This window comes from Equus quagga, chromosome 4 (assembly GCF_021613505.1).
Source record: "Equus quagga isolate Etosha38 chromosome 4, UCLA_HA_Equagga_1.0, whole genome shotgun sequence".
Taxonomy (NCBI): Eukaryota; Metazoa; Chordata; class Mammalia; order Perissodactyla; family Equidae; genus Equus; species Equus quagga.
Window position 1 is genome coordinate 50,382,080 of NC_060270.1, and position 21,811 is coordinate 50,403,890.

The window sequence follows — 21,811 nt, forward strand, 5'->3', positions numbered from 1 at the left end:
TTAAGGCAATAGCACTCATTCATGCATAACAAGGAAACAAGCATTTTTTGGAAGCAATTAATCAGTTTTTGTAATAATTTACACTTGCTTTGTTCCTTTAAAAAAACAGTACATTGTCACTTCTAAGATAACTTATTATTCCACCTTTATTGATATGCGTGCTGTCTGACTTTTTTCTTTGAAGGATTCAAAGGAGGGACATAGATTTGAATAAAATATTTTCAAGCAGTTAACCATCCTAATGAATGAACTGGTGTGGAAATTGATCGTTCTCATCTTCTTCCTTCCAGATCTTAGATGAGTTTTGCAATGTGAAGTTCTGCATAGATGCTAGTCAACCAGATGTAGGAAGCTGGCTCAAGTACATCAGGTTCGCTGGCTGTTATGATCAGCACAACCTCGTTGCATGCCAGATAAATGATCAGGTATGTTGTAAAGATCTTCTTGTCTTTCTCTGAGAACACTGAAGTGTGAGTGAGGCCTCAAGAATCAAAAGAAGAGTGAGCTGTGCTAGACCCTTGTGGCCTGTTGGTTGATATGGTGAAAGGTAATGCACGAATATAAGGAAGATGCAGAATAAAGTCATTTTCAGTACTGGTTTCTTTCAGTACTACTTTTTTGGGTAGTTTATTCACTTTGTGCTAGTATACTTCATAAATACTCTGTTTTTCTGAGTGTGATTGAATGATTTGAAAACTGAGTACTGTTTATTGTCAGCTGTTCTCTACCTTTTTCTTCTTTACCATCATAATAGGGAGACATTCACAGAAAGTATTGAGCTAATCAAGAACACTATGAATTTATATAGAAATTGGAAGTGATACACTTGAAATATTATATAGATTTTATTCGAAATAGTAGGTAGATATGATCTATGTGTGGACGTATCTGATTATGCATTTTATATTGATTTGCCTAATTATAAATGAGAAACCCCTTTAGATTAGTCAAAATACTCTCTTTTTGTATATGTGAAAAAGATTAAAAATATCAGTGCTGAAAATGCTTTATGGAGGCCCATACAGTGGGGCTAACTTTAATAACAATGACTATGAAATAGAGATCATGAAAATATCATGAAACATATTTTGCACTCAATAAAGTTAGGTTATGAATCTTGTAACTTAGTATGGCAATATTTAAAACAACAAGAAGTTCAGCCTGTTAATTTTTGTTTTAAAAACATTGTTGGGTTAGCATTTAATTATGTTATCATCATTTCTTTCTTTTAACCCAATGGTTACCTAAATCAAATATGTTTCAAAGACCGTACTAAAATGGTTGCTTGGCAAACCTACTATGAAAATCACCACCAAGAAAAAGGAAAGTTCAAGTTAGATGTTTCCAATTGAAAGCTGTTAAGTAATGCTAGCGTCATATGGTCTAAGACTCTATTTCAATCATTGTTATGAGATTATTCTTTGGCATTTTACCAGCTACCAGATAATTTTTAATGACTCAACTATATAAGAGGTAGTAAATTGTAAAATTAGGTTTAAATGAGAATCATTTGAAAATCTTCAACATACATCAAAAATAATAAACCAATCAATTGTTTTTTTCCCTTTGCCGTAAGAAAACAAGAGGCATTATTGACAAAGGAAAACATTATTAAATTAGCTATTGATTGTGAGCAGAAAATATCCCAAGTCTATCATGTGAGTAACTGTCAATATCAACAACAAACATTTTTGATTACCCACTATTTACAGATGTGGGAAATACATAGGTGTTGTAAATGAATGAATTGTTCATGTTATATTTCCTGAAGAAAATGATCTGGAGGACCTCAAAAGGCAACTATAAGATGAAATAATGTAATTGCATTATAATAATTATTTGCTATCCGTATTTACTGACAATAGGAGCTATTTCCTTAGACAGATAAAACTGTTGTAGGATGAGTGAAAAGATGGTTTAAGAATGGGACTTACGGCCAATTCGTTTTTTCATTTAGTGGTTGTGTGTCTAATATTTTATAATAACTATATTCTTGTCATTGGGAATCTTGATTGCATTAAAAAAGGGAAACTGTTTTGCTGTTCCTAACCATGCAGTAGATTGCTTATTAGAGTAGGCATTTATAATTTTAGCATAGTTGCTCTTGAGGTACACCTTGTAAAATGCATTGTTTTCAAAAGAAAATATGCTGGTTTCATACCTTAATAAATAGCATGTTTGCTTGTTTTAACTGAAGAACCAGGGAAAATAGTTAATCAGGGAAAACATAAAAGGCCAATATTAGACCATACCTATTATTTCTGTAAGTACTCATTTTAAAGTTATGTACTATGCTGACAGAAATCTAAGATGGGAACAGAGTCCATACCAAATAACATAATTGTGAAACTGACATTACATGGTCAAATAAGTTCACCCACAAAGTCAGAGGTAAAAGTCAGATTTGTTTGTTAGGCATATGAGCATACAGTCACACAGTCCCGTTGACAAGAAAAAAGAGAACAGACACCCAAAGAGTGTGTGCATGCATTATAAACATATTCATTTATAAGCTTGTATGCATATTTCTAAAAGCCAATTAAGGCTAGCAATTCTAGACTGCTTTGAAACGTGAATGCTGTGCTAGGTACAATGATAAAAGAGCTGACTAAAGAGATTCTCCAGGTCTATTTTTTCGTTCTCTTTTTCCATGAGGAATAGGACCTGCCAAATGGTGAATAAGCACAACTCATCACATAATGAATACTCCCGTTATGTGAGATATTATTTAATATTCAGATATAAAGAGAGACCCTGGATCAGGAGTGGTTATTAAACATTAACAACGTCAACTCACCTGCACAACACAAAAGCAAATGAGGCAATCTACAGGAAATTGTAAGAAGGGTTTCTCTTTGCTCTAATTCTCAGATAAAGCTCAAGTTTGTAAAATGAATGTTAACAACAAGACAGGTATAAGTCCTGGCCTATGAAAAGGAAGAATTTCAGATGAATCTTTCAACTGCAATATAGTCATTGTAGTAATTAGGGCATCTAACAAAGAGGGGAAAAGATGACCTAGAACGAAACTAGAGTGTATAAATTATAGTTTATTTTTGCAAAGACACACATTTTTAAAATTCTACTGTTAATGATAAAGTTGAATCAATTTGGACCAATTCTATAATGATGTGGAGGAGTTCCATAGAAGAGAATAAATGTACTTGCTAAGATGATAATACAGATTGATGATACTGGGACAGTGAAAACATGTATACTGGATAAAACTCATATTTGATTTATTTAGGGGTAGAGAAGTACTTAGAAACAGCATGGATTTTGATTTTCAAGTAAAGTTGATAAAGGATGTAATCTATTTTGTATAATAAAAACAAAAGTCATTCAGTTAACATGTTCCTAAAAACTCTCTACAAGCATTTTATTTGAGGGGATTTTCCTGAGTTTAAATTTTCCAAGAGATTTCTGCAAGTTATTTTATTTCAGATTATTTTTTCAGACCAGAGTTAGTTTTGTGGCAGCTTTCTTTCTTGACAATGCTGCCTAGAAAGACTTGAGTTTATTGTTTTTAGATGTCTCTCTTATTTCATGTTTTCAAAATTACTGCAGTAATGTTTTTGGAGATAGAAATTCTGAAAACACTGGAATAGCTGCTAAACCATAATTTCTAAGTAGCTGCAGCTTCTGACTGATATCCTTATTCCCCCCTGAAAATATGGTACTAACTGTAGTAATTTATCTTTGTAGAGGAAGACCGCACCAAAGACACTAGTAAATTAAGACCACAATCACACTCAAGCCCTAAAATAGGAGATCCATTAAAAACACATAAGTTTCTTTATCCTTGAAGTCCTAATTATTTTTTCCCATGTTCCTAAAAGTTTCTGTACAGTGCTCTGTAGCTGTACTGCTGTGGCACAGAGTTTAGCTGGAAATTCTTACTGAGACAGACAATCCTCCAATATTTTTACATTTGAACAATCTGAAATTGTCCCTGTTTGCTTTCAGGAGCAAGAACTGGCACTGAGAGGTAGAGCAGGGCAAGAGCAAAAGCAGAGAGTTGGATGACGAAAGCTCTTTCCAGAACAGTCCTCAAGAGGACCAAATATGCAGCGGCAGCATGAAAAAGGTTTATTAATGATTCAGAGGTTTCATTTACATCTGGAAGCACCTATGTGCTTAATGTCAAGTAGGCCAAACACAGAGCTGATTTACTGAGGTTTTTTTTCCTGGATATTTTGATGTCCTTTCCTTTGACGTCTTGCAGATATCTTACTTTTACAAACCATTTTGATGGGTGGATGTAGTGTGTTGGTTTACATTCGGTGTCACCTGATCCCACCTTTCCCTCATCCTTTGATAAGTTTCTTCATACCTCCGCATTTCTATGGCCACCACCTAAATCAAAGGCAAGATGAATGACAGACACCCTATCCACCTCAAACAAGGCCAGCTCTCATCTATGACATGTTCACATGTTTCGTGTACTAATGGAATAACTCTTTGCACACAAGTTTTCCTCAAATACTTCTTTGTGGTGAAACCATATTGGTTGTAACCAGCCAGATCACTAAGGCACAGTTCACGTATTTAGCCGGCTATTTAGACTTAAACAAGACCTGTCTTTCCACTCATGACAATTAGAACGATCTGGGCGTGTGCTTTGTAGTAGTATTTTATACGTGTGAATGTATTCTGCATCATAGGAAGGAGCACGATTTCATTCACACTCCTGGCCTGCTCTAGCATGGTCTACAAGTGGAATGAAGTTCTCAGAAACCCAAGAAGTTATTAATCTTGTCATTTACACAGGTGATAAGTCCTTTTATTTTTAAACAGGCCCTTGACAGTATTTAGCAAGTAGAATGAGAGAAGTCTGCTGTTCACTCTGAATACAGAAAAATGTGTCGATAAGAGGTTGTGGAAGGCCTGATGTATATTTTGAAGAAATAAGATAGAGAAGAATGAGCGCCTCTCAGAGAGTACAAGGTCAGAATTCACGTAGAGGACTCTGCCAGCTCTCTTGTGGTTAATGAACAGCAGCAAGATTCTACAGTGTTTTCAGTTGGAACAGACATTGTTCTCGTTTGTGCTTTACCTTATAAAGTTTTAACTGCTTCCAGGACATTCATGGCTGAATTGGCACACCCGCTTTCCCTCTCCTCAGGTCCACGTCAGTGGTTCTATCAGACTGCTGTGACACCAGAGCACTATTATTATTGCAAGCTTATTATGGGCTCAATTATCAAGTTATTTTCTTTGGCTTTTTACTGAGGAAAAAAAATAAGTTTTCCTGCATCATTCAGTTAATGTGATTTGTGAAAAAAAAAGCAGGGAAGATCAGCTATGTAAAAAACAAAATGTAATTTGTTAGCCTCTTTCCACTTTTTAAAAATGTTTGCATCAACTGTCAGGTAATTTGTTAATTTGCTCTTCCTTTACAAGGATTTCTGCCCACATTTTCTGTGACCTCTTTTGATGTTAAAATTATTATTGGCTTTGGGCATTTTCTTTGCTTTGCTTTTAAGTCAAGTTCCACTTTTATACCAAAGTTATGCTCTGCTGTTTTAAGATGAATGCCAGCTGGCAATACCCAGAGGCTGGCTTTGTGATCAGTGCCTAAGCTGTATTTGGGGGGATGTTGTCTGGCTGATAAGTTACTTCCTTCACCCGAAGATGAAACTGTCTCAGACACAGTTTGCCATTTGATATTTACATGATAAAACAAACAGCAGCCCCCCCCCCCCCAAAAAAAACTTACAAAAGTTTCCCTCATGTAATAATGCCCGGGATGCAATGCTGCCGTAACCCTACACAGACTAGGAGTTTTATTGGGATTCACAGACCACATAAGTTGAAAATGAAGATGACCTGAAGCATTCTGTGCACATTTTAAGTAATTAATGTTTGCATGTACACAACACCTTTCATGCAGGAAGATCTCAGAGCATCACAGTCATACTAGACTCCAGTTGTTTCTGGAATGGTGCCACGAGGATTGTGGTCAAAATGCATTACAAGCCATCAAGGAGGAGAATGTGTTGGTCAAAGACACAAGAAAAGCACCAGCCTAGTGAAGAACCCAAAGATGAACTTCAGCTTTCTCATCATGTAATGATGGAAAACATTCTGAAACTGTTCAGAATGATCAGTTTTCATAGAATCAGACAAAATGGCCACATGAAAGACAGGTAGCTAAGGGGGATTTCCTGTGGGGTCTATAGAGAAATCCTTAGAGATTCCTTGAAGGGACAACTTGCAAGGCTTCCAGAGTGGGGGCACTCTAGGCTCCAGGTATGATAACAAGTGGACCTCATCACTGCCCTATTTATGCAAACTAAAACCAATAGTCAATTCTATTTTGTTTCATCCAATAAATTATACTTGGTTTTCTCTTCATGTTATTAACAAAGAGAGAAAAATGTGGTGGGAAACACTTCTCCTGCATTAATTTTTTGGCCTGAAAATAACCAATGGATACATACTTTTCATTTTGGAAGCAGGTATAGAAGACAGTGCCTGATGTTTCTCAATTAACATTTTCTAGTCTTTAGACTGTCACCCTAAAGACAAATACAGGAGAAACTAAGGAAATTAAGGTTGGTTTGCTTTGGCAAAGCTTGGCCATGATAAAGCTTTTATTCCGTTGGACAAATATCTTTACTTTCTGTCATCAATCTCTGTCTGCTGAAGACACTTCTAGTTATCTCTTACTAATTAGGCTTAGAATGTATAATGGGGTTCTTCTTCCAGAGGCTAAAAACTTGACATCTCTCCTGCCCCCCTGAATTGGGGTTTCCCACTTTACTGTGGGTAGATCAGGGGTCGAGGCTGTATTTCCTAAAGCCAGTGCATATGTACACATTGTCTCCATGGACTTTATGTCACCTCTCTGCAGCACCAAGACTGACAGATGTGTTCATATCAAATGTTGACTTTGTTCAGATGGGCAAACTGTCAACTATCTCCCCTCCCAACCACCATCCCAATGTTCAAGTTCCGTTCAGCTTGTCCTAGTCTTCGGAGTGGTAGCTTGAGTGAAGCTATAGAAAATGAAGCTTTCAGGCTGAATCTTGGGAGCTGGGAGAGGAAGAAATCAACTGTCAACTTCAAAGTGAAAAGAGCAATCGTCTGAAAGAGTTGTCTCTCAGTACAGATTTTGCAGGAGTATGTTTCTCTATTATTTCAATTATTACAACTTCCTGAATAGGTTGAAGGTCATTCATAATTCACACTTCTGTCATTTTTAGGCATGCCAAATGCAGTCTATTAAGCATAAATAAAACTTCCAGTGCTTGACCAGGAAAAATAAACGGGGATCCATAACAATGAGGCCTTGTTCATCTTTTTAAAAGTAAAGGATGTGTTTTCTTTCTTTTTTGTTTTCCTTCTTGCACAGTGAATTTTTCTTCTGTTTCAATAGTGCAAACATAATACTTTAAATCGATCCAAGTATAGCAAACTAGACAGCAAGGCTGGTCTGACAGATTCTGGATTTTTCTATTTTATAGGCTAATAAACAAGAGTCCACATTATTACCATTTATAAATACAAATGGTAGCATCATCAGTTTGATGGAGGATTAGGTTGAACACAGGCCCTGACAGCATAAAACAGAATTACTCTGAAAGTCTTTTATAGCCTATTAACTTTCCTATCAGAATGCTTGTAAGTGTCCATACTCTCTTTAATGGTGGTCCTCTTGGGCTTAAAAGCAAAAGAAAATGAATATTTAGTGAAATGTGATAAATTCCAATTCCAACTATACGTAATATATAATTATGTAAAACATATATATTACATACAATATGCAATATATAATGTATACTTACATATAGATTATATGATTTATAATTAGAATTAATCATATGCCATTAAACGTTTATTTATATTAATTGTAAAATATGAGATTGCAAATATATTATGTAAATTTAAAAATTTCCCCCAAACGTATACTTTGCCACGTTTATTTGTCACATATAAAATATATGCCATATCCAAGCACATATATGTTTATACATGATATCATGTGAAAATATACCTTTCGGAAGTCTAAAATTTATTAGGTCAAATCCATATCCCCACTGCCTTTTATTCCTAGGTTGGCCTTGTGGTATTAACTGAATGGATATTCTTTTGGCATTTGGAACTGACTTCAAGATTTAATTAAAATAAATTAAGTATACTAATTTTGTGTAGAGTAATTACTATATACATGTATAATCGTATTTATGCCTTAAATTGTGAATTTCACTATTAGTAACAAAGTGAACAATTATGGGGGTTTCTACTTTTATTTTCAAATATCTGAATTTGAATTTCTACTTTTATTTTCAACTATTTGAATATCTAAATGATTTAGAATTGGGAAAACATATTCAGAAATTTCACTGGTGTGCTATTTTAGCAAATAAATAAAAAATACAAAAGGGTTTGTTACTAAAACATTTACCAGAAATATTTATTCTTATAAATTGAAGTATCCAGAGATCCAAATATAATATCATACTTACAGAGATAGAAATATAGCTTTCTGGAAAAATAAAGAGTCCAGCAAGACACTGGGAAAATTAAATTTTTATGTGATAAAATGAAAAGACCACTTTGACTGAAGTTTCAAATGTATGGTCATGTTACGTCATGTTCATATCATGTTCTGCTTCTGGAATTTGGTATTAGCTTCCAAATAATAAACTCTAGAGGATTTAACACAGTTTTAAAATATTTATCATGATTTTTTAAAAATTGGAATTTCCATGTAATCCTATTTTCTTATATTATAAAGCCCCATTCTTCTTATCTTTTACCTTATATTGGGAGAAATTGAGATCTTTCCTTCTAATAAAGCAATCTGAGAGAGATGTAGCAAAATAATAAATCAAGAACCCTTTTGTATCAATTCAAACTGTTTCTAAGTGTTTGAGACTTTTGAGTCCCTCTTTATATATTTGAGTTGAATTCATCACAAAATCCCCGTCCAGAGCGTTTTTATTTTGAATACAGGTAGCTTTTTCCATAAAACCCCTGATGGGAGAGGAGACCTGTTAACTCTTGTATGGAATTTAGCAGAATAATTGATCCCCCTCTAGGTTTCTCCAACACAAAAACCAGAGGATTTATATTAGCAGTGTCTCTACTTCTGGTACGTAACTCAGATGACATATAATTCATAGGACTTCAATATAACTGAGATTTGGAGGATACACTGATTTTGAAGACATTATGACTGTATTTTTGTAAGTGTGGTCAAGCATACTTAATATACCAACCTACTGGAAAATCTGCATAGATCACTTCTGTTCTTTATTGTATTTATTTGCTGAAAGATCTATTTTATAACATAAAAGCATTCATGTGATATCTTATTTTCTGAAAGACTTGATTCCCCCAAGATTATATTCCGTCATTCTTTCACATACTTGTTTTGAGGCAACAGATTGTCATTATGTTTTGTTTGAACTACTCCTCTCACTTCTCAAATGCCTGCTGGCGTATTATTATTGCTAGAATGTAAACTAACTTTATACGTAGACATCTCTGGATTCAAGTATTTAAATCATGCTTTTGGGCTGTTGTAATTATAGGAGGAAAAACAGAATTTTACTTGTCTCTCTAAGATCCTAAGAGACGAGATATAAGGAGGATTGCAAGTGGTAGCAACACCTTGAAAAAAACCCCTAGATTTGTGAGGGTGTGGTAGATGGGACTTAGAGGCACATTCTTATTGCTATATGGGGAAGCATGCCCAGAATCTGCCCTCATTACGTCTGGCGCTTGCCAGTTCTTTTCAAACCTCAGTTTCATGAGCACCATAAAAATTCACTTAAAATCGAAAAGAACACCCTGAAGTTAAAACCCACTCTGCTTTGCCTTGCCTTTCATGGCCTGGAATGTCACCTTTTACCTCCAGTAAATAAAGCCAACATCAACACTCTTCCGTGTCTTTTATTTTTTATGCACTCAATATTCTTCACATGACAATCTGGACACTTAAAGGGAAATTACGATAGTGATCTATGTCCTGGCAAAGAGAATTGTCTTTGTAATATATAGTTACCATGTATCCATCATTTTCTTTTGTTTCTTGGACTGTTCACATTGGATGGAGTAAATCTAAAATGGAATTAAAGGAGACATGATTAATAGTGGACCACAAAGAAATAATGATATCATAATACTTTCTTAAAATGATCTGGCGTGTGTGTCTAAGCAGCATTCCCCAAAAGAGACAATTGCACTGTTTTACGGTCTTACAGGGTATTGTCTCTTTAACCTCACTATTTCCGAGAAGCCACCAAAAAGTTCTAATATGTCACAATTCAAATGTCAACATGTTGTTGGAAAGGAAGCTAATAAGTTAAACCTTTGAGAGATGCCAAAAAAAGAGGTGATTCAGGCGGTTGAGAGAAGTCCATTGTTTTCTGAGGGGAAATAGAACTCCAGTGTGAAACAGGGTACTTATAAGCATTTAACTGGAAGGTTTAGGGGGAAAAGCAAACTCACACTAATTTTCTTTTTAATCTGGTAGCTTTTTGAGCAGAACTGTTTCCCTCAGTATACTTCCAAAGAAGGGAAAATGTGAAGGTTACGGTTAAGAAGATACAAACTATGAATTTGCTAGTTTTTATAAGAAACAGCACATAACAAGGAGTAATTTTCCTAAGATAGTCTACTTCTGTCTATGGATAGATGTAAAGAATCTTATGTTGTATTATAACGTATTATAGCAACACTTTATGTTTGGCTTTGTTTTTTTATAAGCCAGCGTCACCTGGTTAGATTACTGTTGAATGAAAAAAATGATTTTATTTTGACAGGAAATAAACTAAGCAGAAAATACTCCTCATTGAGTTATTTTTTGAATTTAGCACAATTTTGTGCTCTGGTTTTTTTATAGAAAAATAAACAACTGGACTTCAGAGCCACCTACTGGAATAAAGGGGCACGTACTTGTGTTTAATGTGTTTAATCTTTTGCTTTTCAAAAGATAAATAGATAAATACAGTTAAAGTTATGCCCATTTCCAATGATCTTGTAAGACGATAATTTACTCAACTTTTCTCAGTTTGGAATATCAAATGGTCTTGCAGCAAACCATAGTTAGAGCAATGTCTTCTAAAAATATATCCTTCCCGTGTCTCAGTAGGGTGTACCAGTTTGTGTCACATGATTTTTCTCCCCATTAGATTGAGACTGAGCAGAACTGGATCCGTAGTTTTGTTGCTGCTTTTGGTGGCATTGTTCTTGTGTGGGAGTGAGTGTAATTGGTCTCATTTTCACCAGTTGTATAACTTCATTCTTTCTTCCATAATCTCTATCTGGTTACAGAATTGTTCAATAAGTAATCTTAGAATAAAATTAAGAAGTAAGAACATTTTTATGGTACAATGAATAAGCACCTTAAATATTTTCATTATTAAATGCTTTTTTAATTAAAATATAATTGACATATAACATTTTATTAGTATGAGGTGTCTAACATCGTGATTTGATATTTGTAGATCTGTAAATTAAACGCTTTTATAAATGAAAAACCCTTGACGCCTGGGAAAGTAAATTGGGCAATGACTTGCCCAAGGTCACAGAGCTGGTTAGGAGTAGGTAGGCAGCTCTTGGAAATTATAGCTCAGAGTTCTTTCCTCACTTGCCCCACCACTTTTTAGTCAGTCATTAACAGATTTATTAAATCCTTCTTCTCCTCGGCATTTTGCTAGAAAGCAAGGGGAATAAGCACCAGCCCCCAAAACCCCTGTAAATGAGTCAATTAAAGGCATAATGCCTGCTTTCAAAGAGTGGGATCAGAAGCTGGGGCTTGAGGGCAGGTCCTGGATCTGGCACACCCCTTCTGATCGGTGAGAGAGGGATTAAGTTTTTAAAAAACAAAATATGCTCTTTGACTGTAGATCTTGCTGTCCTGATTCTTTCTGTCATGTCTTTCCAACCTAATATTTTAAAAACACCTTATTGAGAAGGTGCTACTCTGGAGAACACGCTCAAGGGGGTAATTGTGCCCCTGCCACCCTTAGCTCTGCCACTGCTGGAGAACACAGGACTCAGTCAACTCTGTGAGTATGTGTGGTTCACTCGAGTGAGGAATTCAGAGAAGGGAGAGTTCTTTGTTAAACATTAAACAGGGTATATGTGACACAGCAAGCCTTGCATTAAGAAAGTTTGATTTGTGAAGTAGGATTTGGAAAAGATTTGTGAATTGGCATGAGAGTCACAGCTTTCCATTTATCATCAGAGGGCTAATTTTCAGTATTTAAACTGGAAGTCATAATTCTTTTGATAAAAATAAAGAGGAACATTTTTGTTAAGGTAGGAGAAAATGTACAGATATCTTAGTGTATATCTTGCTTTTTCTTGGTATTCACTTCTCATTCTCTTTCCCACCCAACCCTTCCTTTGTCTTCTAAAGATCTTTTATAGAGTAGTGGCAGACATTGCACCAGGAGAGGAGCTCTTGCTGTTCATGAAGAGTGAAGATTATCCCCATGAAACTATGGCGCCGGATATCCACGGTTAGTGCCACTTATGCCACCATCTTCATGGCCTTCATTTAAAGACCGTGATGGACCATCCAAAAGGGTCCATCACACTTGATGTTTGTTAGTTTCCCTGACTATTCAGTGTCAGTTTTCATTCCTTCTTTTAGAGAGGCTATTTTCTTGACATCTGGCTAATATTATGGTGAAGCTCAAGTAAGTAGAGGTCTTCCCTCAAGTGGAGGTCAGAGGAATTTTGAATATTTGGACTGAGACATCACATATTTAAACGTTTTGTCAATGCCTTAGACTATGGTGAGAATCCTTTCACTGTACGACAGTCATTCCAGGGACCTTGGTTTTGGACTTTCGGAAATCTAGTGGATATTTCTCCTATCTAGAGTTCTATTCCTGGGAAAAGTGTTTCTACCTGAGTAAAATCCTAGCCAGCATGACCATATGGGAGGGGGTTGGGAGGATGGGGATTGGGAGAAAAGTACAGATGAGGAAATTTTAGGGCTAGAGGAATTTTTATTTGCCAGAGATCTATTCTAAATCAAATGAAGGGGGGATAAAAAAGAATTCTAATTACTGGTGATATATGTTCAGGTAAGATGAAGGAAGATTGTACCTGTATTGATTTATATCATTGGGATGAGAATTTAATGCTTTCTTCTTTCTCTTTCCTATGTCTCTCTCCTAATATAATGTGATTTGATTCAACATAATCCAGAGGTGTCTTTAGAATGTTTTGCAGATGGAAGGACCACTGGGAAGGTTTACCCATCCTGACTTACCAGAGCGATGGGGATGGCTCCACCTTCCATCCCCGGGCTTTCCAAAAGAGAGAACCTCAGCTTCTGCTCCCATAGCTCCTGCAAAGGAAGCTACTGCTGTTGGCTGGCTCTTTACCTGAACATTTTTCCTTTGGCTGAGCTGCATTCTGCCTCTTTGTAGATTATACCAGTTGTATTTTTACCAGTTGTATTTTGGGGAGCCTCTTGGAAATTTTTTTCTTCTTAGACAATCTGACAAACAGATGGTTTTAGAAACCTAGAGTTCTCAACTAGCCTGGTAGAGTTGGAGTCTGGATGGGGAGTCTGACCCAATCTGAGAGTGCAGTGAGAGTGCTTAGATGATAAAAAGTCTAGTTTGGACTTTCTCTGGTGCAAGGCATCTTTCATTAGTGAGTGTTAAATCGAAAAACTTTTCAAACAGTTATTTTTTAAAATATAAATAGTTTACTATTCTATAAAGCCAAAACAGAAGCAAATATTTTTCTTTTAGGGCTGCCATTCACAAATTACCTTTAAAACACTCGTGAACCCATCAGTTGCTTTTTGTTTTTGATGTGTCGTATCCATATCTAAATCCGTACGTATACCATATATGTTATATATAATGTTTATGATGTTTAATGGTGATTTATATTTTATGCTTCCAGGGTTTAATGTTTCTTAGGGAAGAGAAAATAAAAACATGAATTGCATACCTACTATGTGCTAGATATTATAGGCTCTCCATTTGTTTTCTCATTTAATGTTTTACACGTAGATCAAACCTGTAAGCGAGGAATTATTCCCATTATACAGATAGAGCAATTGAGGCTATGTAAGGCTAAGTAAATTGGCCAAGACCACAAGGCTAGAAAGTGGTAGAGTCAGCGTTCAAACCAAGGTCTCGCTGTCTCTAAAACCCAGGCCTTTTCCATGTATTGTGTCCTCAGGAGTTTCTGTTTATGTTCAGACTGCTGGCTGAGATACTAAATTTAGATCTTAAATATGTGAATAGTGTAACAGACGATGGGAAATGTTTCTATTACCTAGTTAATGCCATTGAGAAACCTGTCTTTAGAGCTGAGGTGATTTATTTTAGAATGCCTCCCTCTCCCTTGACGCCCGAAGTTGATAAACCCTATTGATTCTACATATTAATTTCTTTACCTTGCTAGGCCCCCTGTTATTGGTTTAGTTTAAACTAAACCAGGACCGTATGTGGATTATAGCAGCGGTGTCCCATCTGACCTCTTTGCTTGGCTTCGCACGCTGCAGCGGGCTTTCCAACTTTCAGTGGCTTTCTGTTCCCATCTTAGCATGGCCCTAAAAAGCCCCTGGTGACCTGCTACCCTCTCTAACTTCATTTCCCACTCCTCCCCTGCGTACACCCTATAAACCTGTCATACTTTACTACAGCTTTGCCTTTCCATCAGCCTGCCACGTTCTTTCTTGCCTTCATCGTTGGTCCATGCTGTTCCCGCTGCCTGAAATGTCCTGCCTCATCCCACTTCACCTGGCTGATTCTTCCTCATTACAAAGCCTTTTCGGAACCTCCTTGCCTCAGATTAGATGGATTAAGCATGTTCCTCTGGGCTCCCTGAGGCCCTGTGCATGCATCTGTCATAAAATATATCACACTCTGTTCACATGTGTATCCTCTTGAGTTTCTTATATGTTCACTCCCTAGGAAAATGCCTAGCATTGGTTGATGACAAAAATATTCCCTCAAAAACATTCAGTCAGTGAACAACTGGCTATAGGTTGTGGCTGTAGGTTTCTAAAACGGATTATGTATCGTGTTGTCGCCCTGAGTGTCTTTCAGCATTGTGAGATGTTTTCAAGACTTCTGTGGTTGTCTCGTGGGATCTGTGCTTTAGCCCTGAGTGGGCTAAAAGCTACTCAGATGGAAAGAATAGAAACAATACCATCACTACCTGACACTTTGTAAGCTTGTTATCTCTAGTCCCCGCTATTACCATTTATTTATCTTACTGATTTAAGTGCAAATTCATGATATGTTTGCTATTTAACAAAGGTCTGCCAATTAGCACTGACCCTGGGCTAACATAAATTAGCCTAGAAAGGTGCTAAAAACCTCCTGTGTCCCATTATGAGTAATGATGAATGTTAACGCATTTCTGAGGGTACTGACATTAACCAGGCTTAAGTCTGGCTGAGACAGGGACCCTCCAGGTAACATGGCAGGGTGAGAAAGGTATGGTACAGAGATGGGTTCAAATCCTGGCACAACCACCTAGCCCCATAATCCCTCACTGGTTATATTGAACTTCTCTGAACTTCAATAGCTTCATCTGAAAACTGGGATAAAAATCTGACATACGATTCCTCATCATCAGGTTTTAAGGAATATCAATAATCCATGTAGAGGGTTGAGGGATAGATGATGCTCAATAAGCGGTCGTTATTACTTTTAATATTCTGTGACTATTAAGCCTTGGAAGGGTTTAGTTAAAAGTTTTATCTGATAAGAAGGCTGTACTGTAGCCACAGTAATCACTTATGTTCGTGTTCTAGGCCCTGTCTTAGCTTCTTTACGTCTGTTATTTCTACTCCAGGTTAAAGTGAAGTGATGGAAATGGCCACCAGGTAGCTTCTATTATGTCTTCCATAACTCAGTAGGACCTGCTGGCTTGTGGTGGCACTTCTTGATCTCCCCATCCTAGTAACAGCTGAATTATTTTCACAGAAGAACGGCAGTATCGCTGTGAGGACTGTGACCAGCTCTTTGAGTCCAAGGCTGAGCTAGCAGACCATCAGAAGTTCCCGTGCAGCACTCCCCACTCAGCGTTTTCAATGGTGGAAGAGGACTTCCAACAAAAACTCGAAGGTGAAAACGATCTCCGAGAGATACATGCAATCCAGGAGTGTAAGGAATGTGACCAAGTCTTTCCTGATTTGCAAAGGTTAGAAATGGCTTGTCGCACTATAAAACGTGTTTATTTACTCTGTGAGAAAATGCTGTTCTGCTGAATTTTCAGAATGTATGCAGATGGGAAATTTGGAACGGCAATGAACCTGACAAGTGTGTTAGTGACATGTTCAGAAATCCTTTTTTCCTGGAAATTCTCATCTGTAAAATATTTACAATGAAGTTGGAATTAGTTATTTTGATGCCAGATAGAAATAACATGTTTATTATTATTTCAGTAGTGTTGTTGACGACTGAAATCTTAGCGTTATGGTAAATTCAACTCAAAGGAAGAATCAAGAGGGTAGAACAACAGTGATACTAGTTAAAGTAATCATATGCCAAACAGGAAAGCTGCCTCTAGAGACATTTATATGACGAAACAAACGACTAGTTCTGATACTCACTTAATGACAGATATTCTTTTGATAGATTGGCGTAACCCTTGGACTTAGTTGCAACTATTTATCTAAACTGCACATATGTAAAAGAATACGAGAAGCCTACTCAGTGAAGAAAATGTTGAATTTCCTAAACCAGAAAACCCAAATGTGATCTAAATGAAATAATTCTTTAGTACTTATGTTTAACAAAATGAAAATCATATTTTGGTGATATGTTAACTTTTTATAGCCCTTTGAATTTAATTCAAGAACGTTTTTTATTTCTGTTAAATAAAACAGCAACCCTGGAACCTACCCTTTGAAAGCTATATTGATAATTGTGCTACAAAATGGTCTTTCAGATCAGAGGTGTATGTAACCAGCTAAGAGGTTTTTTTGTTTGTTTCCTTGTAATGGTTTTTGCCCTAGTTTACAAGCAGTTTTAATAATTGTATTCATTACTTTGTTTTTCTATCCGGAAATGATCCTTGGATCGTCTAATATGAATTTCAGCTGAACATAACATCACTGTATTGAAACGGGTATGGTAGTGTATCAACTGGCCTTACTCAGAGTGTGAGTTACTCACAGTTTGCTGTGGACACTCCACCTATTTCAGTTTACCATCTTGTTTCCTTTCTTTATTTAGTGCCTGTTTTTGCTCTCTCTCCTTTCACGTCTATTGATTGCCCTGTACCCTCTTATCCTGGTTAGGCCTCTTACAAGAAAGGATTTCATATAGTAGTCATTCATTTTAATGCGTAAATGACTAAAAGGGCATCAAGTATAACCCATTCCTTGAGGAGACTTAGTGAAAAAGAATAAACCTCCTGCTTTGAAAATTCAGACCAATTTAGCTATTAGAGAGAAAACCATTTGGGAGCTAAGAGGGCTTTCACAGTACCCTTTAAAATCATCTTTACTACTTAATATAAATCTGCATAGAGAATAAATCTCTTATATATGTTTGGTAAAACGGGTTTGTAATCAAAAAATGTCACAGCATGTCTCCTAAATATAATCGTGCCCAATTAAAAAAACAAAATGAAACTAATAAATACCAGTGGGTAAGTATTTGTACTGTAATGTAGTCTCTCCTATGCCAGAGAGTATGTATGTTCCCTTCAATTTTATCAAAAATAGTGGACAGTATCCTAAAATGAAAGTTGACCGACTGAACACTAAAATGTCATTCTTACTTCCTACTAGCAACTAGAAGTGGATAGCAACACTTCGTAGGTAGAGAAAGCTTCTTACTCCTACTAGTTGTGAGAGTAAGCCTGAGTCAACCATACCTAATGCCAAAACCAACTGTCGGTTTAGTTCCTTCAGTCAAACATCCAGTGGAAAACAATAAGGAAACCTAATTATCGGGCGTTGGACGAACTCTCAGAACTCACTTTCGGTAGCTCAGCCAGATGGATACAGCATGTCACTACGCAACCTGATGTTGATCATCCGAGTGGTATTTTTGGTTATATAATTTAGCCACGTGCAGAACCTACATTCCCCGAATATTTTCCACTTTATGGAATCCTATATTGTTGCTTTATACTCTAAACAAATGAAAAATCCTTTCTTGACATGACATCTTATTCTGTTCTGCATCTTTTATGTAAAATGTTGAGAAAAGAATACATACCCCCACCAAAAAAGGGGCAATAAACAAAGATTGATATGTAAAAGGTGGAAAAAACCCAGAAGGCTAAGCAAAGCTCTGTAAATTGGGGTAAAATTCTATGAAATGTGAAGTCTCACTAATGACTGGCTAGATTGTTTCTATGTTTATGAAAGCAGTCACATTTGCTTTTGTGAGAACCACTTGCCTTTTTATTCTTTCTATCACTGATTAGTTGACAGCTGATAATTCCAGGGAACAATATGGATTTTACGCTAGATTAGCAAAAGCAAAGAAAGGAAAATTTCCTTGCTTTGTTATCTTTTCCCATCTATGTGCCATGTACTATGCTCTTAAAACTGTATCATACCCATGGAGTTGGGGAACAGGAATAAGACTCCAGGTATAGGCCAATCTTACCACTGGATTTCAGAGTTTCTGATTTGACGTATATTGGAATGTCATATATGTCATCAAATGGCATGGCTTCATGGGTTGCGAAGGACAACAGTGAGAATAGCAATCTGTACAATGATTTTGGAAGATGTCCCTGACTCAGTTCAATGTTAACTGCAGTTGCTGATATCTCTCTCTCTTAACTCCCTTATTAACATTTCAATTTGTGTAGCAAACAGAGGATTACATATTGTAGATAAAGATAGGGCCGTTCTGGTGACTCCACATACCTGTACTCCCCTGGTACCTTTTGTTTGTAGAGATATCACCGTTTGAGCTCAAATAGAATAGCATTACCAACTCGACTGACTCATAGGGCAGGAAAAGTAAGTTTATGTGCCAATATGAATAGAGTTGTAGGCAGGAAGCTGAGGAGGAGAAAAAATATGGGAAAATTATTTCTAATTTGCCAAGGTATGAGAAAGGGCACTCCATTTTTTCACACAGACACTCCCAACCCACACAGTCTACACAACCGCTGGATAATATATTCTAGGTGCATGCAGAGGTCTCACTTGATACTCAAATTAGAGCATTCATCTCACAGAAAAATGAAACATGGAAAAGAAAGAGTGCTTGCAGGCTGGGTACTTGTTTTCTAAATATATTTTTGTTATGGAAAGTTTCAAATATACGCAAAAGACTAGAGAGGATGGTGTAATCAATCCCCATATACTCAGCTTCAGAAATTATTACGCATGGTCCGTCTTGTCTCAGCTATACTCATTTTGGATTCTTTGAAAGAAATCCTGTACATTATGTCATTTTATTCATAAATCATTCAGTATGTATCTGTAGAAAGGAGACTCTTTAAAACATAAGTTCAACACCACACTTTAAAAATAATGAATCCTTAGTGTTATCCAGTATTCAGTCAGTGTTCAAATTGCCCCAGTTATCTCGTTATTTTCAGAGTTTTTTGTTTGGATTAAGATGAAAATAAGATCCATCATTGCAATTGGTTGACATGCCTCTTATATCTCTTCTAATTTATAGAGCCCCCCAAAGTCAGTAAGTTTTTCTCTCTCTCATTACAATTTATGTAGGGAAGAAACGGAGTGGTTTTTCCTCTGGCATTTCCTCCAGTCTGGATTCTGCTGATTTTATCCCCTTGGTGTTGTTTAACGTCTTTCTCCATCCCCTGTTTCCTGTAAACTCATAGTTACATCCCAAGCCTTGATCATATTTAGGTTCAATGCTTTAGGAAGAATCCCGCCTTGATGGTATCATTTATTTCTATCAGGAGGCACATAATGTGTTGCTTAGATTCATTACTTCCTTAGGGGCTGCAAAATGAATGTATTCTAATTCAATTATTTCATCATTTATTACCTGGATTAATTCTATGTGGAGAAACTTCCCCTCATTGTTTATTTGCTCACACTGAAGTATAGTTTATACCCGAAAGGCAGGATATGTTGCATGAATTTTTCCCTTTATTTGCTAGTTTTCAGAATAATGATTTGGCTTTTCAGCATCTTCCAAGGATGACCGGTGAGGTTCTGTTTGTGTACTTTTGAATATCATTATTGTTAAAAGATGACATGATTATTCTTATTGATGCTTCAATTTTGCCATCTTTGGTCAGTGGGTGTTTCTTCAGGTTGGCGTTCTAATTCTTTGGACATGATCTATAACTTTCTTGCTTTTTTGTCATAATAAGATGTTTAAGGCCCATCTTGTGTATTTTGTGCTTCAAATTTGAAACCGGCTATTTCTCCAAGGAGCTCTGGTTACTTTATTTGAGAGTAGCATCCTACTGTGTTATATATGTGTATTTAATTATCAAAAATGTTGCAGACATCTTCTGAATATCACAATAGTCCATTATCTATAAGATTTGATTTTCCTTATGTTCATGCAGATTTCATATACAAATTTCAGAAAACAGAGGGAAACATTTGAAAGGAAGAACATTCTAAGCTTTAAAACATAGAGAAACTATGCTTGTGAGAAACTTCTAACCACGTCTTTCTTTTGAGGAGCTTTAATAGTGTGTCCAATTATACACTTTTATTTCCTCCTTAATTTGTAGGTTGTATATAGATAATATTTCTCTCTGTGTCTATATCTATTTCTGTGTCTACACACACATGCATCCATTCATCGGTCCATCTGCCCAACTTCCCATTCATCCATCCTAGGGTTATATTCAGAAGTTTCTTGTTAAGTAGTTAGCTTACAGCTTACTCTCCCATATTCTCATATAGTGATATAGATAGAAACAAAAGTACTTTTTTGAATCTAGAGGTTATACACATTAGATAGAATATCTACCTGCATGTTCTTGAGCATTTTCTTAACATTTTCTGTTTGAGTGTTTGTGTTTGAATAAGTGTGTATTACCAATACATGTTGCTGTTAGAATTGTGTAGTGAACCCAGGACTGGACAAATAGCTAGTTGTTTCTCATGCCCCTAAAGTGGCAAATAATCTCTGCTAGCTGTATCAGCTTTATCTTCTAACAACAGGGGCACTTCCCTGTACGAGTGAGAGACACAGTCTAGGAAATGTAAAATGTACTCTGGTCTGTCGCAAGCCTATTTCTTCTCTTTCCTCCTTCTCACCTCAACTCTTTTTCCTTCTTATTTCTCTAATTGCCAGTTGGATTAGTGATAAAATGACGCTCTGTTTATGAATGTGTTCTTTGTCACCTTGTCTTATTAAATCAATTGTTCTCTTAACAGCCTAGAGAAACACATGTTGTCACATACTGAAGAGAGGGAGTACAAGTGCGATCAGTGTCCCAAGGCCTTTAACTGGAAGTCCAATTTAATTCGCCACCAGATGTCACATGACAGTGGAAAGCACTATGAATGTGAAAACTGTGCCAAGGTACAGTGAATTTGTAGACTACTTGGCCTCTCTCTGTCATCCTGCTCTCTCTTAATCCATCACTTGCTACGATATATAAAAACAAGCCTTGAGAGGGGAAACTATAAATATCTTGAGAAAAGTAGACTGAGTGTTGTATGCTAACAGGCATTAGTACAGTGTATAAAAACACTTAGTGGGTATCCTTTTATTTTTGTAAGGGAGGAAGTGAGGCTTAATGGTGAGTTCCAGAACTAGGTGTCAGACATCCTTGGTAAATTCCTGGTTCCGCTACTGGCTTGCCAGCATGGGGTTGTTTTATGGCCTTATGGAGAATGAAAATTTTATCCAACGCACATTATTGATTTCTTTTAATAGCGATTTGTGAGGAA

At 36.4% G+C, this 21,811-nt stretch overlaps 1 protein-coding gene across 19 annotated transcripts in view; it reads left to right on the forward strand.

The window, feature by feature from the left end:
* MECOM (MDS1 and EVI1 complex locus) overlaps nucleotides 1–21,811 on the forward strand; it is a 533,910-nt gene that overhangs the window by 474,713 nt on the left and 37,386 nt on the right. For all 19 annotated transcript variants that reach the window (XM_046658725.1, XM_046658720.1, XM_046658714.1 and 16 more), the window contains 4 exons: nucleotides 291–425; nucleotides 12,377–12,479; nucleotides 15,927–16,143; nucleotides 21,293–21,440. In XM_046658725.1, the coding sequence (XP_046514681.1) occupies nucleotides 291–425; nucleotides 12,377–12,479; nucleotides 15,927–16,143; nucleotides 21,293–21,440 (603 nt within the window). The remainder of the gene's footprint in view (nucleotides 1–290; nucleotides 426–12,376; nucleotides 12,480–15,926; nucleotides 16,144–21,292; nucleotides 21,441–21,811) is intronic.